Source organism: Vidua chalybeata, chromosome 14 (assembly GCF_026979565.1).
Source record: "Vidua chalybeata isolate OUT-0048 chromosome 14, bVidCha1 merged haplotype, whole genome shotgun sequence".
Lineage (NCBI taxonomy): Eukaryota > Metazoa > Chordata > Aves > Passeriformes > Viduidae > Vidua > Vidua chalybeata.
Genome location: NC_071543.1, coordinates 4,244,120 through 4,257,244, shown reverse-complemented (window position 1 = coordinate 4,257,244; position 13,125 = coordinate 4,244,120). Strand labels below are relative to the sequence as shown.

Below are 13,125 nucleotides of genomic sequence, written 5' to 3'. Positions count from 1 at the left end.
ACTGATGGATCCAGTTCTTTCTGCTTGGAAAATAAATGCCTGGACTTGTCTGTGGTGGTTTTGTGCAGCAGGAGATGGTTGGAATTCTCCATGTTTTGCCTCAGCAAGTGCCAGCAGCAGCTTTGCCTTTAAATGTCCTTTTTTTGTTCTCTTTGGAGGGCAGGTGGATGCTCCTGGGAGCTGGGGCTGAGTTCAGGGAAGAAGCTGCCTTCTCCCAGTCCCCTGGGAGCTCCTTTCTGGGAATGCTTGTCCTGTATGCTTCTCTTCCTGTGGCACACCTAGAATACCAGAAACGCAAAGCTTTTCTATTTTCTGCTCACCTTATCATCCTCAGGAGGGTCCCAGCTTGGGAAATGTGGTCCTGTTTCAATTAGATCCATGAGAGGATTCTTCTCCTTGTGGGAAGGCTGCAGCAGCCCAGTGCAAAGGTAAGGTGCCAAAAGGGAAACCCTTGTGCAGGGTTCTCCCAGATGGACCATCCCAGCTGGCTGGTGGCTCATTCCAGCTGCTCCTGGGGAAGGAGGGCAGGGAGCAGCTGTCACAGGGAATTGCAGCTGCTCTGCCAAATGGGGAGGGGAGCCCGGGGCAGGAAACATCTGCCCAGCAGTTCCTGGCTCTCCTCAGCTGCTGCTGTGTCTGTCCCGTGGATGTTTTTTTCAGTGGGAGAGGTTTCCTGGGGATGCTGTCCAGAGAAAGTCCAGTCCAGGATGGTGGGAGTGGGAAGGACAGGAACAGCCCAGTAGGGCCGGGCTTTAGGGAGGCTCACTTTGGGTGCCGGCAGGATCTGGAGTCCTCACGGTGCCAAACTTCCAGCTCCTGAGAAGGGCTCTGCCCAGGCCAGCTCTTGCTCTTCCATTGCTTCACTCCAGGAGGAGCCCTGTGGTTCCCTTCGGCAGACAGACGGGGATGCAGGACGCAGCCGGGGAGGTCCATCCACTGCATGAGCGACCCAGAAGGACCGGGGGGGTTGCAATATCCCATTTATGGCCCATGACTTTGGGGACCTCTCTGAGACAAGGCTGTCGGACGCTTGAAGGGCAGGATGGGACTGGAGGGAGCCGACTTTGAGCCTCCCACTGAGCTGATCTTTAAGGTCCCAACCCAAACCAGTCTGATTTCTTGGTTCTGTGGAATAGTGCAGGGGTTTGAACAGGACACAAAAGGAGGAATTTTCTTTAAATGTGGAATTATTCCTTCCCGATGTCTCCAGCTTGTCTCATGGGGGAATAAAAGGGGAAAGGCGTGTATGAGTGGTGCGGGAGGCCCGTGCACCCGGCTGGAGCTGGCTCAGCGCTTCCCTTGTGCTCAGCTCACTCAGCCCGTGGGCAGAGCCGGGGTCAGAGCTGCTGAGACCGAGAGGGAACCGGGCTCCCGCTGCTGCTGGGAGCCACGGGCTGCACGGGGAAAGACAACTGCTCCTGGAAAGGAGAGAAATCCCCTTCTTTCCTCTGGGCTCTCAGTGGGGCGGTGGGAAACGGGCTGGGAGCAGGGCAGCTGGGATGAGATTGCACTAAATGGCCTCTAAAGGTCCTTCCGACCCAAACCATCTGGGTTTCCTCAAGGGATGAGCTGAGCCTCCTGCCTGCAGCAGCACCGGGCCCCCCTGCTCGCTCACAGCGCCCCAGCATCAATGCCTTCCTGAGGGTTTAAGGAGCATCCCGCGAATTCTTCGTGCTGTAGGAAAGAGGTTTCTGTTTTGTTTCCCTCTTTTTTCCAGGCTGAATTCCTGCCTGGGGGGAGCTGTGGCTGGTGAGGTGCCCCTGGGGCAGAGCGAGGGGCGCTGCTGGGCTCTCACCACACCCCGCCGCCTCTCTTTGTGTGCTTTATTTACAGTGTCCCAAGGAATGATTTCCTGCCGGGGTGACGTGGATTTCCTCTCCCTTCTGTGAACTCGAGCCAGGCTGGGGATTTGAAAGTAAAACGAAATCGTGTCTGGGCAGGGATGGAGACTTGGAAGTGGGAGCTGGTTCATAACAACAAAGAGGGGAAAAAAAGAGCCTTTGGCCCAGGATTTATTTAGAGATGAAGGCTCAGGGCTGTGAACGCCCTGGGCTGAGGTAGAAGCAGCTCCTCAGCAGTGGAGATAAGAGGGTCCTTTGGCAGCGGCTGGAGGAAGCAGTTTTTGTCTGGATTGAATCCACGGGGTGAGGCCATGGGAAATCAGGTCAGTGTGGAGATTTTATTAGTGCTGCAGTCACACACCCCCCCCCCCCCCCCCAGCTCCTAGGCTGGGTTAGAGCAGGAGGGAATCAGAATTCTGGAATGGTTTGGATTGGAAGGGTCATGAAGCTTGTCTGGCTCCATCCCCTGCCATGGCAGGGACACCTTCCACTGTCCCAGGCTGTTCCCAGCCCCATCCAGCCTGGCCTTGGGCACCGCCAGGGATCCAGCCACAGCTCGGCAGCTACAGCTCCAGAGTTGTCACTGTAGGGACACTGTAGGGGTGTGCTGCCTGGGGAGCTGGAGCTCTCTGTTTTGGGGGACAGGGTCAGAAGGGATAATGGGGACTTGTTTATTCTTGTGGCTCTCCCCAGCTGAGGGAGGTGCTGGCAGAGGAGGCTGTGTGAGGGGCTGCAGAGTTGGTTTAGGGACCATTGACTTCGCTTTCTAGCAGGAGTTACAATGAACTTGTCAGCAATACACACGTTAAAATAGTGAGTTGTAATTTCTAATAAACAATTTTAACAACAACAGAAAAGTTGTATGAGAAATCTTCAGTACTTTGCTCCATTTGCACGGCAGATTTTGTTTCCTTAGTCAGAGAAAAGTGGTGTGTCCTCATCCAGGTCTTTCCACACTTGGTTCTTTCTTTCCTGGAGCACATCCTGGGACAGGTACTATTGGCACAGGTGCCTCAGGCAGTTTTTGTGGAGGCTGGGTTTTCATGCTGCTGGGTTCTCCTGCTGGTGGCCAATCCACTTGTCCAGGTGGGAGCCCAGCCCTGGCCAGGCTGGGGGTGTCCAGCCCTTCTGCTGGAAGCACTGGGACAGGGAGGACCATGGAGGAGGCAGAGGGGCCGCATGGGCTGAAGCTCTCGGGGTAACCTGTGCCACTTCCTCTCAGTGAGGAATTCCAGCTGGGCTCTCCCCAGACAGGGTGAGGCTGCCCTTTGCCCTGATGCTGCTGGAGTTCTCCTTCTCCCATCCACCCACCCATGAGCCTTCTCCTTTCCAGGAAAGCAGGGTGGGCCATTGCCCGCTGGTGCCGAGCCCAGCTCTCCCCACTCACTGCTTTCCCTGCTTCCTCCATGGCAAACACAGCCTCTGCTGGCCCCCTTGGGCCGTGTCCATGTTCAACTCCCTTTCAAAGGAAATCTTGGAACCACCTGCTGCGTTTCCTGTAGCCCCAGCTCCCTGCTTCAGCCCTGCTCTCCCAAGGCTGCTGCCAGAGGTGGGATAAGCTCAGTGCTCCTGGGGGTGTTTGAGACCTGAAGACCTCAAGAGCCCTGATTTGGGTCACCGAGGTGGTTGGGACAGCAGGAGGGGGATGAGAGGTGGAGGAAAAGGGATGGTTTTAGAATGGAGGAGTTTGGAGTGCTTTTTTTGCTTTGGGTAAGAGCCCAGCGTGCTCCAGGACCAAGTGCTGCAGAGCCAAGGCTCGGCTCAGCTCCCTCCATCCCTCCAAGGGGACTGGGGAAATGGGACTGCAGCCCTGCCATGGAGGGATCAGCCCTGTCACCCCCCTGGAGGCTGCAGGAGGTGGCTCTTGGTGATCTCTGGCTTTGGATGAGCTTTTGGAGATTCTGGATGAGCTGGGGAATCTTCCCTTGCATTGGGGCCGGTCCAGCTGCTTGTGTGCAGGTGCCAGGGTGGCACCGTGTCCTGTGGGGGTTGTCCAACCCCCCTGGATTGGGAGCCTGCAGGGGATGGGGGCTGGAGAGTGGGAATGCCCAGCAGCTGGGAGTGGGGGTGATGTGGGAACTGCCTGGCTCAGCCCCCAGCCCTGGCTGGATGTGGAGGGCCAAGAGTCAGGACTGGCTGTGTCCTGGGCTGGGCTCAGCAATCCCAAACTCAAAGAGGAGGAGCACTGGGACCCCCTGGGAGCTGATGGGTGCAGGGGAGGAGCTGGGATGGGCTCAGATCTCATGGGGTCTCTGCAGGAGCTGAGCCCAATGGGAATGAAGGCTCCGGGTTGAGAAGCAGGAACACATCCCCTTGGGACTACCTTGGGTGCCCATGGGGGCTGGCAGCTGCAGAGCCCCTGGAGGTGCTGTGGGTGCAGGACGAGCAGGAGACTTTGCTGGGCTCTGGCAGTGGCCCAGCCCTGCTCCACCTGGCTCCAGGCCCACCCTGTCCAGGCCCACCCTGGTTCAAAGGGGCCAGACCTGTGCTGGAGTACAAGGCTTTATTCCATCCTCCCTGGGAGCCCCATGCCTGTGGCAGCCCAGGCTGCCACTGTGTAAATCCCCCCAGTCTTAGTAGGATACAGAGAGTACAGGGAGAGTTGGAAAAGGGGGCTGTGCCCACCCAGTGTCCATGGGCTGAGCCAGCTGGGCCCTGCTCTGCCCTGCCTGAACCCACCTTTGGCCTCTGGAGTGGCTCCATCACATCACCCAAGGGCTGGTTTGGTCCCTCCAAGGTCTTGCTGTGACCATGGGGCTCACCCAGAGCTGGAATCCTGCAGGGATTGCCAGGGCTGGAGGTGTGAGGAAGTGGGGACTGTGCTGTCCATGAGGGCTGGGCGGGACGAAATCCACACGGGAAGAGGTGCTGCGTCAGCAGCCATGCTGAGCTCCTGGTCCTGTGCAGCCTGGCTCAGTCACCACGTGCCCCGGTGCCACGTGCTGGGTGTGGTGCCAGGACTGGTGACTGCTGCGGTGTCACGGTCCTGCCCTTTGCCCTCCCTGCAACCACCGGTGCTGTTGTCCCAGGCTTTCATCTCCCAAACTGAAATGCCTTCATTCCCTTCCAGAGGCGGACACTGCACCCATCCCCACAACGTGTGCCCCAGGAGTGCCAGCCCTGTGTCCCAGGGTGCTTCCAGCCCCAGGTCCTGGCACCCACAGCCCTGCTCAAGGTGGGGTCAGACTCATGGGTTTCACCCTGCCATGGGGACACTCTGTCTTGCAGTGGCAGGTGTGGCCCTGGTGCCTTTCCTGCTGCAGGGAGCCGTTGGGAGGTTCTGTGCCACCAGAGCTAGGATGTCCCTCCTCCTGCATGTCCCCTGTAGGCCCTCGGAGACCCTTCCTGGTTCACAGCTGCCTCCCACGTGGAGGGTGGCACGGAGCACAGCAGGGCCCTGTGGGCAGCCACCCCTGTGCCCTTCTTGGCTCATCCCTCACCACAAAGGACAAGGCAGCCATAAGAGCCCTGCGCCACCCCGGGCCATTGGCCACTGTCCAGGGGCCAGGTGGGAGCGGAGGGGGTGTCACAGGTCGAGCCGAAAGGCCCCAAAGTAACTGGCTGCTGCGTCACTGGAGTCGATGGCCAAGGAGGAGACGGAGACGAAGAGCTCGTCCCCAGCCTTGAGCTCAAAGAGTCCCCCCTGGTAGAGCGCGTGGAGCCCGTAGTCAGCCTCGGGTGCCCAGCACTTGGTGCCCACGCCCTTGAGCAGCAGCACGGGCGGGCTGTGGGCTGGCTGCCACTGGATGCACTGCACGAGCTGAGGGCCTGAGTCGCGGCTGGCACCGCGGTAGCGGAAGTAGATCTGTGAGTACACGTAGTACTTGCCTGGCTGTTCCACGCGCAGCCGCCCGGCCCGGTACGTCATGTTCTGCACGTGGGAGAGGAGGCTGCTGTGCCCCCAGTGCGTGATGGCATGGCGGCACGACTGGGAGAGATTCCCGGAGCGCTGGGAGCGTCCTGAGGGAAGGGACAGTCACTGAGGAGAGCGACCTGACACGGTCACACAGAGGGGAGGGGGTGGCTCTGACTCCTTCCCAGTCATCCAGCTCAGAGGGTGGAGCTTGGTGGTTTTGGAGTGAACAGGAGATACCTCTCCCCATCAGCTGCCCCCATCCTGGCCCCCTGCCCTTTGATCTCTCCCGTTCCCATCTTGGAGACCCAGCAGTGCCCAGAGGGATTCCCCAACTCACCATCCTGAGCCAGGTTCTGTGGGCGGAGGGTGAGATGTGCTGAGGGTTTCCCAGCTATTTTGGGAGGAAGTTGTCCCTCCGAGGTGTTGAAGTAGCTCCGCCAGGCCTCTGCAGGAAAGGGACAGATGCTGTAAGAACAGTGTGGGGACACCCGGCCCCATGCCAGCAGGGCAGAAAATGCCCCACTGACCCACCAGAGCAAAAGATTATCGAGGGATGGAAATGTCTCGTCAGTCATCAACCAACACATCTGTGTGTGCCATAGCCCTGCTTCCCCAGCCTCTGGACAAATGAACGTGGCTGTCCCGCGGCCCATTCCCAGAACTTGTGCTTGTCATGGCGAGTGATAATCCTGGCTCTCCCCTCTCCTGCCCAGCTTACAGCACTGGAGTTTGCCGCAGGAGTGACTGCCCCCCCACCCCCTGCTGGCCTCCCAGGATCCTGGTTCCCATGGATCCCAGCTCCCTGGACCACAGCTCCTATGGATCCCAGCTCCCTGGATCACAACTCCCATGGGTCACAGCTCCAGTGGGTCACAGTTCCCATGGATCAGGCTCTGTCCCAGGAGGGACTCACCCTTCACCATGCTCCTGCGGATGATGTCCTCGGTCACCTGTGCCACAGAGAAGAGAAAATTCCCTGGTTAAAGGTGACACAGGGGTTCCCCATGCCTGAGCTCCTACTCCAAGCCTCCATCACCTTCCCTGTCACGCTGTCTCTGGGCCCCACCACCTCCTCGCTGTGGAGGGCTTGAGTCCCACTCCCACCTTGAACCATCCTGGCTATTCCCCCCTCCCACTGGTCTGGTGAGGTGTGCTCTGGTGAGGCACACGGACAACCAGGAGCTCTCCCATCCTCCCCTGGTCCCGGGCTCACCGTGGCCACATAGGCTTTGATGGTGCTGGCCAGCTTGAGGCAGCCCTGGCTGCTGCTCAGCTTCTCCAGGCTGGAGCCCTCAGGCTGCTGATTGAGCACCTGCAGACACCGCAGCTCCTCCACATTGCCCAGAGCCTGGGATTTCAGCTGGGATGGAAACAGAGAGTGATGGCAAACTGGGACAGAGCAAGGAGCAGCCTGGATCCTGCTGGGATGTGAGCAGGGGCAGCTGCCTTCAGCCCGGCTCCAGCACCTGGGCACTCAGAGAACAACCAGGATATTGGGATCAGCTCAGCCTCTAGATCCACAGGACAGCCAGGATCCGCAGGATCCATAGGACCAGTACGATCCTATGAGGTCATATTGAAAGGACTGGGTTCATCTCTGCCCTCCAGGTCCCCCGGCCGGCCCTGCCCCCGGCCATTCCCCGCGGGAGGGCTGCGGGAGGGCTCGCAGGCTGTTCCTGCACGCACCTGCCCGCCCAGGTGGGAGTGCCGGGTGCTGCCAAGGCAGGGAATCCCCCCGGGATGGGGCTGCTCCCTTGGAATGCCCGCGGCGGGTGCGTGTCCGGGCAGGGCCGCCCGCGCAGCTCCTCCGGTCTGACTGCGGCGTGTGCCCGTCCGCGGAACCGGGGCCAGCCCGGCGCGGGAAGCTGCTGGAGAGGCTCTAGGAAAAGCCACGGAGATGTTCCGAGGGCGGGAGCCGCTCTGCCCTGGAGACAGTCTGGGAGAGCTGGGGGTGTTCACCTGGAGAAGGCTCCAGGGAGAGCTCAGAGCCCCTTCCAGGTCCTAAAGGGGCTGCAGGAGACTGACTCCCTACTCCCAGCACAGATCCAGTGACCGGCCGCTGAAATTAGCCCAAATTGTTCCACTACAGTGGTTTTCTCCGCCCTCCGGCTCTTCCCTGGGGCTGTATCTCCCCATTCCCCTCCTCTCCCCGCCTTTCATGTAAATCCCTCACAGCGGGACCTCATGTGACCCAGGGATGGAGACAAAGCCCGAAGGAGGGCTGGAGCCCACTCCGAAGGATCCTCCGCTGGATCCAGACGGGCTGTTTATTCCCCCTGCATCCGTGGCAGGGTTTTTCCTTCTTCCCCGTCTCTGGTGTGTTTGGATCTCCTGACTGGCGTTTCCCTCCCGCTGCTGAGGGGTTGTTGTGGGTCGGAATCAGCAGATGAGGGGAGGGGCTGGCGAGGCTGTTGAAAGGATCAGACCCGTCACGGCCAAGTTTGGGAGTGGTTTTGCTCGACTGACCCCGTGGGACGTGGGAATGGTGGGATTCCAGCACAGTTGGTGGGGCTGCACTGGAGCAAGCAAAGAGCTGCTGGAATGGGGGTCCCAGCATCTCACAAAGGGGGTGAGGAGTTTTTGGGGGTCCTGGAGTGTGGAGGAGATGGGAATGGGAGGAGGGAGAGATGAAGCCAGAACCAGGGTTCAGTGGGGCCTGGAGCCCAGGGAAGTCCCCCCGCACACCCCCATCTGGGGCTGGAAAACCCGATGGGATCCCAGGGCAGAGCCCCCTCTCCCAGTGCAAACATCAGCCCCAGGCGGGGCCCAGGACAAAGGCGCCGTCTCTCCACATCTGCATCGGCGACAGTGTCCACGCCTCCGCCCGCGCCTGCACAGCTGGATCTGCAGCTCCGGGCGGAGCTCGGGCAATTTCCACCCCCCAATCCACATCTGGCCCCGCGGCTCCCTGGGGAGCTGGGGCAGTGTCCACCCCCCAATCCACATCTGGCCCCGAGGCTCCCTGGGGAACTGGAGCAGTGTCCACCTCGCAGCGCGCACCGGACCCGGTCGCTGCCGCGCCCGGCGGGCAGAGGCGAGGGGCGGGAGCGGGCAGAGCCCTCTGGCAGCAGCCGGGACTCCCGGGGCCGCAGCCCCGCCGCCGGTCCCGGGGTAAAGCTCACCTTGGAGATGGCCATGGTGAAGTAGACGAAGAGGCCGGTGGTGGAGGCGATCTGCAGCGCCAGGATAGCCATGACGGCCACGCTACCCCACAGCGGCCCGCATCGCCGCCGCCGCTGCCCCCGCGCCGCACCGGGGCCGCCGTCCGGACCGGCACCGGGACCGGGACAGTCACAGGGAACGGGCCCGGCAGCGGGACCCTCGGCCAGCATAGGCGTGTCGGAGCCGCCGCTGTCGGAGCGCAGGTACTGCCCGGCGCTGGGCGGGTGCGGGGCCATGGCCCGGCCCGGTCCCGGTCCCGCTGCCCCGGGCCCGAGCGCGGCGGGACGGACGGACGGGCGGGGCGGGGCGGGGGGCGGATTCGAGGGTGTGGCCTGTGACCGAAGGGGCGGGGTCTCTCGTAGCCACCGAGGGGACACCGGGAGCGGTGGCGTCTCAGGGTTGTGATTCGGGAGGCAACGGTGTTGCGGGGACAGAGCGTGTCCTCAGGGAGCCCCAGAGTGTCACTTCACGGGTACACAGCGACAGGACACAGGGAATGGCTTCACTCTGCCAGAGGGCAGGGTTAGATGGGATATTTGGAACATATTTGGGAACATATTCTCTGCTGCGAGGGTGGGCAGGCTCTGGCACAGGGTGCCCAGGGAAGCTGTGGCTGCCCCTGGATCCCTGGAAGTGCCCAAGGCCGGGTTGGACACTGGGGCTTGGAGCAGCCCGGGACAGTAGAAGGTGACCCATGGCAGGGGGTGGCACTTGGTGAGCTTTAAGGTCCCTTCCCAGCCGAGCCATTCCATGATTTATGAGTATTTTTCATGCCACCATCACAGGACAGTGTGGGAACTGCTGGGGTGACTCCAGGCGAGAAGACCCCAGTGTCCCTGGGCTGAGAAGAGAGAGTCTCAGGCTGGAGGGACATGACCTGAGCTGGATTTAGGTGATGGGCCTCACGTCAGCTCTGGCCACCAGCAAAAGGCTCAGAGAGGTGCAGGTTTACAGCACGGGGGGCAAGAGCTGCTGAGAATCTCCTGGAGGCCTTGCGGGGGGGGCTGTGCCCACCCTGCCCTCCTGGACTGGGCACAGGGCTGCCCAGCCCTGCTGAGCCCCAGGCTCTGTCCTGCTGCTGGCTCACATTCCCATTGCTCCACAATAGAAATGTGGAGCAGGTTGGAAAGCAGAAAGGTGGGACAAGCTGCTGTTCCCTGGTGCTGCTGTGGCACTCAGGTGAGTCTGTGGCTCACCTGTGAAATGAAAGTGAGACCTGAGAAAGCACAGGAGCACTGGTGTCCCTGCAGAACTGCTCTCTCCTGTCCCCTGGGCCCTGGGGAGGGTGGGTGGCCTCAGCCCAGATTCCAGCTAGCTCAGCAGCCCCCAGACTATCAAGGAGGTGGCTGCCCTATGGGCCATCCCCTCCCCACCGACCCTGCAGTGTCCCCAGGAGCACCATGAAGCCAGGGCTCCTCTGACCCCTTGGGGCTCAGAGCAGGGGATCTCCCACCCCAAAGCATCTGCCAGGCCCAGGACTGATTTCCCTGCTTCTCTGCCAGCTCAGTGTCTACCCAGTGCCAGAGCCCCACCAATGTTCTGGCATGGAGATTTTCCATGGAGTTTCCCCAGGCCAGATGTCTTCCTTGGAGTCTGGGATCTGGGAGGGAGGTGATTAATTATGTCTAAAAAAATCCCGTGATAACTCAACCCTCCTGGTTTTTCTCAGGAAAAGGTCTGAGGACCTGCTGAGCCAGGTGAGGGGGAAGAGCTGCAAAGGGCACATCTGGGGAGCAGCTGCCAGCCTGGTCTAGTGGAAGGTGTCCCTGTCCATGGCAGGGGGTGGAATGGGATGGATTTCAGATCCCTTCCAAACCAATCCATTCCACGATTCTATGATTTGCCATTTGGGGCATAGAAGTTTGTACTGAAGGAACCTGGGACCACTGCTCTCTGTGCTGCTCCCTGGGATGGCACAGAGGCATGGCTGAGCTCTGCTGAGGAGCAGAGGGAAACCAGGAGCAATCAGAACCCCAGAGCCTGGGGCTGCCCTCTTGGAGAGAGAAAGTTTGTCTGTGAGTCAGGGCAGGACCAGAACTGGAGCTGTGCAGAGAAAATTGGGTGGGAGCCAGGGGGAAAAGCGTGCCTCAATCCTGGCTGAGGAGTTGTTTTTCACTTCTAATGTTTCCTGGTCTGTGCACTGGGTGAGCTGGGTCAGGCAGAACCTGGAAATGTGTTTCCTCAGTGCCTGTGGTGCAGAGCAAGTGCAGGGGAGTAGGAGAGGATCTTGCTAGGGTTTCCCGGTGCTCTCAGTGAGGCTGGGATGGGGGAAACTCGGCAGGAGATGCTGACTCGGACATGGAGCTGTGTCTGGGAATTCCCAGCCTGTCCCTTGGATTCGCTTCAGTTTGCTTCAGGCAGGATAATGGAATGTGCAATTTTAGTTGTTTTCCACGTTTCCTGGGATGGCCAAGGCAGACCCCCTGAGCTGGGTCAGTGCAGGATGCTCCGCCCCTGGGGAGGTCCCAGGGCTGGCTCTCAGCTCCCCGCGCTGCTCCTTTCAGCCCAGCCCAGCCCGGCGCTGGCCTCCGGCAGCTGATGACTCCAAACAGGATTGACCACACGGTCCTCCCTGAGGAAAGAGCAGCCCCTGCGGCATGAAGTCATCGCGTGCGGCTCAGGAGCTGCCGTAACCTCCCTGGAATGTGCCCTCAGATATTTGTCTTTCGATTGGAACCCATCAGTTCCTGTGCTGAGATGTTTTTTTGGGAAAAACCTCTTCCTCATCACACCGTACTTCCAGTGGGAGGGTCAGGTGTCCAGCCTCCTCCCTCCAACCCTGGGAACACCCCAGCCCTTCCTGGCTGTCTCCTGCCTGTGGGCTGGGTCCAGCGTTTGTTTGTCCCTGTTATCACAGAGTGGGTGGATACATTCCCTGCCTCTCCAGAGCTGCTCCAGCCTTACACGTGCCAGCTGGAGGGATGGAGGGATGGGTGGTCACCCAGGTGGGACAGGACATTGGCTTGGATGGGCACAAGCTGGTCCTCACAGCCCTTCATGGCTTCTGGAGGTTGGGAGCCGAGGTGTAGGGAGAGAGGGAAAAGAGGAGCAGAAAGGCTCTGTGGGGACCCAGGGGTGCTCCCTGTGCTGCTGGCGGGAGTTTGGCAGGGAAGGGATGGGTGGAGGAGCCCCATAAATCCCTGAACCCGGGAGCTTTCCCAGGAGGGATGAGGAGCAGCAGCCTCTGAACATCCCAAGGCGAGACAGCAGCTCCCGAGACATCCACGCCCCGGCCAGGAGCGTCCCCGCGCTCCGGCGATGGACGACAGGCAATGACAGATAATGACAGGACAGACAATGACAGACAATGACAGACAACGAGAGGCAAGTTCTGCTGCAGCTCCTTCCCTGGGCTGGGCTCCCCGGTCCCAGTGCCTCCGCGGCTCCTGGCACAGCTGATCTCCTCGCTCCCTCTAGTGGGATTGGGATGGCTGCGTGGGCTCCTGCCTGGCCACACCTGTGTCCCCGTTCGTCCTCCTCTCCATGGGATTTTGGTTTTTTGCTGCCACAAAGCCCCCAGCACTTTCCAAGCTGCCCAACCTCCTGGGGAAGGAAAAAAACATTGTCCCGATCCCGCCTGGAACATTCCGAGGTGAATATCCTGCAGGAGCAGCATCCCAGCCATGTCCTGTCCTTCCCACAGCCCTGTCGGGAGCTGAAAGAGCTGCTCCAGGAAATGGTTAAACCCCCAGTTTTTGTGGCTGAGCTGGGATCCTGAGGAGAGGGGACAGGGTGAGGCCATTCCCCCAGTGCCCCCGAGCTGGGATTTGAGGGTTTTACACCGTGACAGGTAGAGGAGGGACAGGAGAGACGGCAGGAGGCAGCGCCTTGGGGAGGGGCTCTGTGTGTTGCGTTTGGAAGTCCTGGAAAGGGGAGAGGGATGGAGGGGAAGGAGGAAGAGAGGAGGAGGAGAGGAGGAGGAGAGGGAGAGGGAGAGGGAGAGGGAGAGGAGAGGGAGAGGGAGAGGGAGAGGGAGAGGGAGAGGGAGAGGGAGAGGGAGAGGGAGAGGGAGAGGAGAGGAGAGGAGAGGAGAGGAGAGGAGAGGAGAGGAGAGGAGAGGAGAGGAGAGGAGAGGAGAGGAGAGGAGAGGAGAGGAGAGGAGAGGAGAGGAGAGGAGAGGAGAGGAGAGGAGAGGAGGAAAATAGAAGAAGAGGAGGAGTAGAAGAGAGAAGAGGAGGAGAGGAGGTGAAGAGGGGAAGGGAAGAAAGGGAAGGAAAGGAGGGAAGGGGAGGGGAGGGGACGAAAAGAGGAGCAGCGGGAGGAGGA

General features: G+C 60.5%; 1 protein-coding gene across 1 annotated transcript; it reads right to left on the bottom strand.

Annotated features, from left to right (window-relative positions):
• Positions 1 to 2,642: 2,642 nt before the first annotated feature.
• Positions 2,643 to 9,154, bottom strand: LOC128795397 (tumor necrosis factor ligand superfamily member 10-like). Its single transcript, XM_053956127.1, has 5 exons — positions 8,820 to 9,154; positions 6,911 to 7,057; positions 6,611 to 6,647; positions 6,035 to 6,142; positions 2,643 to 5,801 (listed from the first exon to the last, which is right to left on the bottom strand). The coding sequence occupies exons 1-5, from the start codon at positions 9,093 to 9,095 to the stop codon at positions 5,368 to 5,370; spliced, it is 1,002 nt and encodes a 333-aa protein (XP_053812102.1). The 5' UTR covers positions 9,096 to 9,154; the 3' UTR covers positions 2,643 to 5,367.
• Between the last annotated feature and the right edge of the window lie 3,971 nt (positions 9,155 to 13,125).

Coding starts and splice junctions, on each gene's coding strand:
- LOC128795397 (XM_053956127.1), bottom strand. CDS start 9,095: ATGGCCCCGCACCCGCCCAGCGCCGGGCAGTACCTGCGCTCCGACAGC. Junction 6,648..6,910: donor TCAAAGCCTATGTGGCCACG/GTGAGCCCGGGA, acceptor TCTGTGGCACAG/GTGACCGAGGACATCATCCG. Junction 5,802..6,034: donor ACAGAACCTGGCTCAGGATG/GTGAGTTGGGGA, acceptor CCCTTCCCTCAG/GACGCTCCCAGCGCTCCGGG.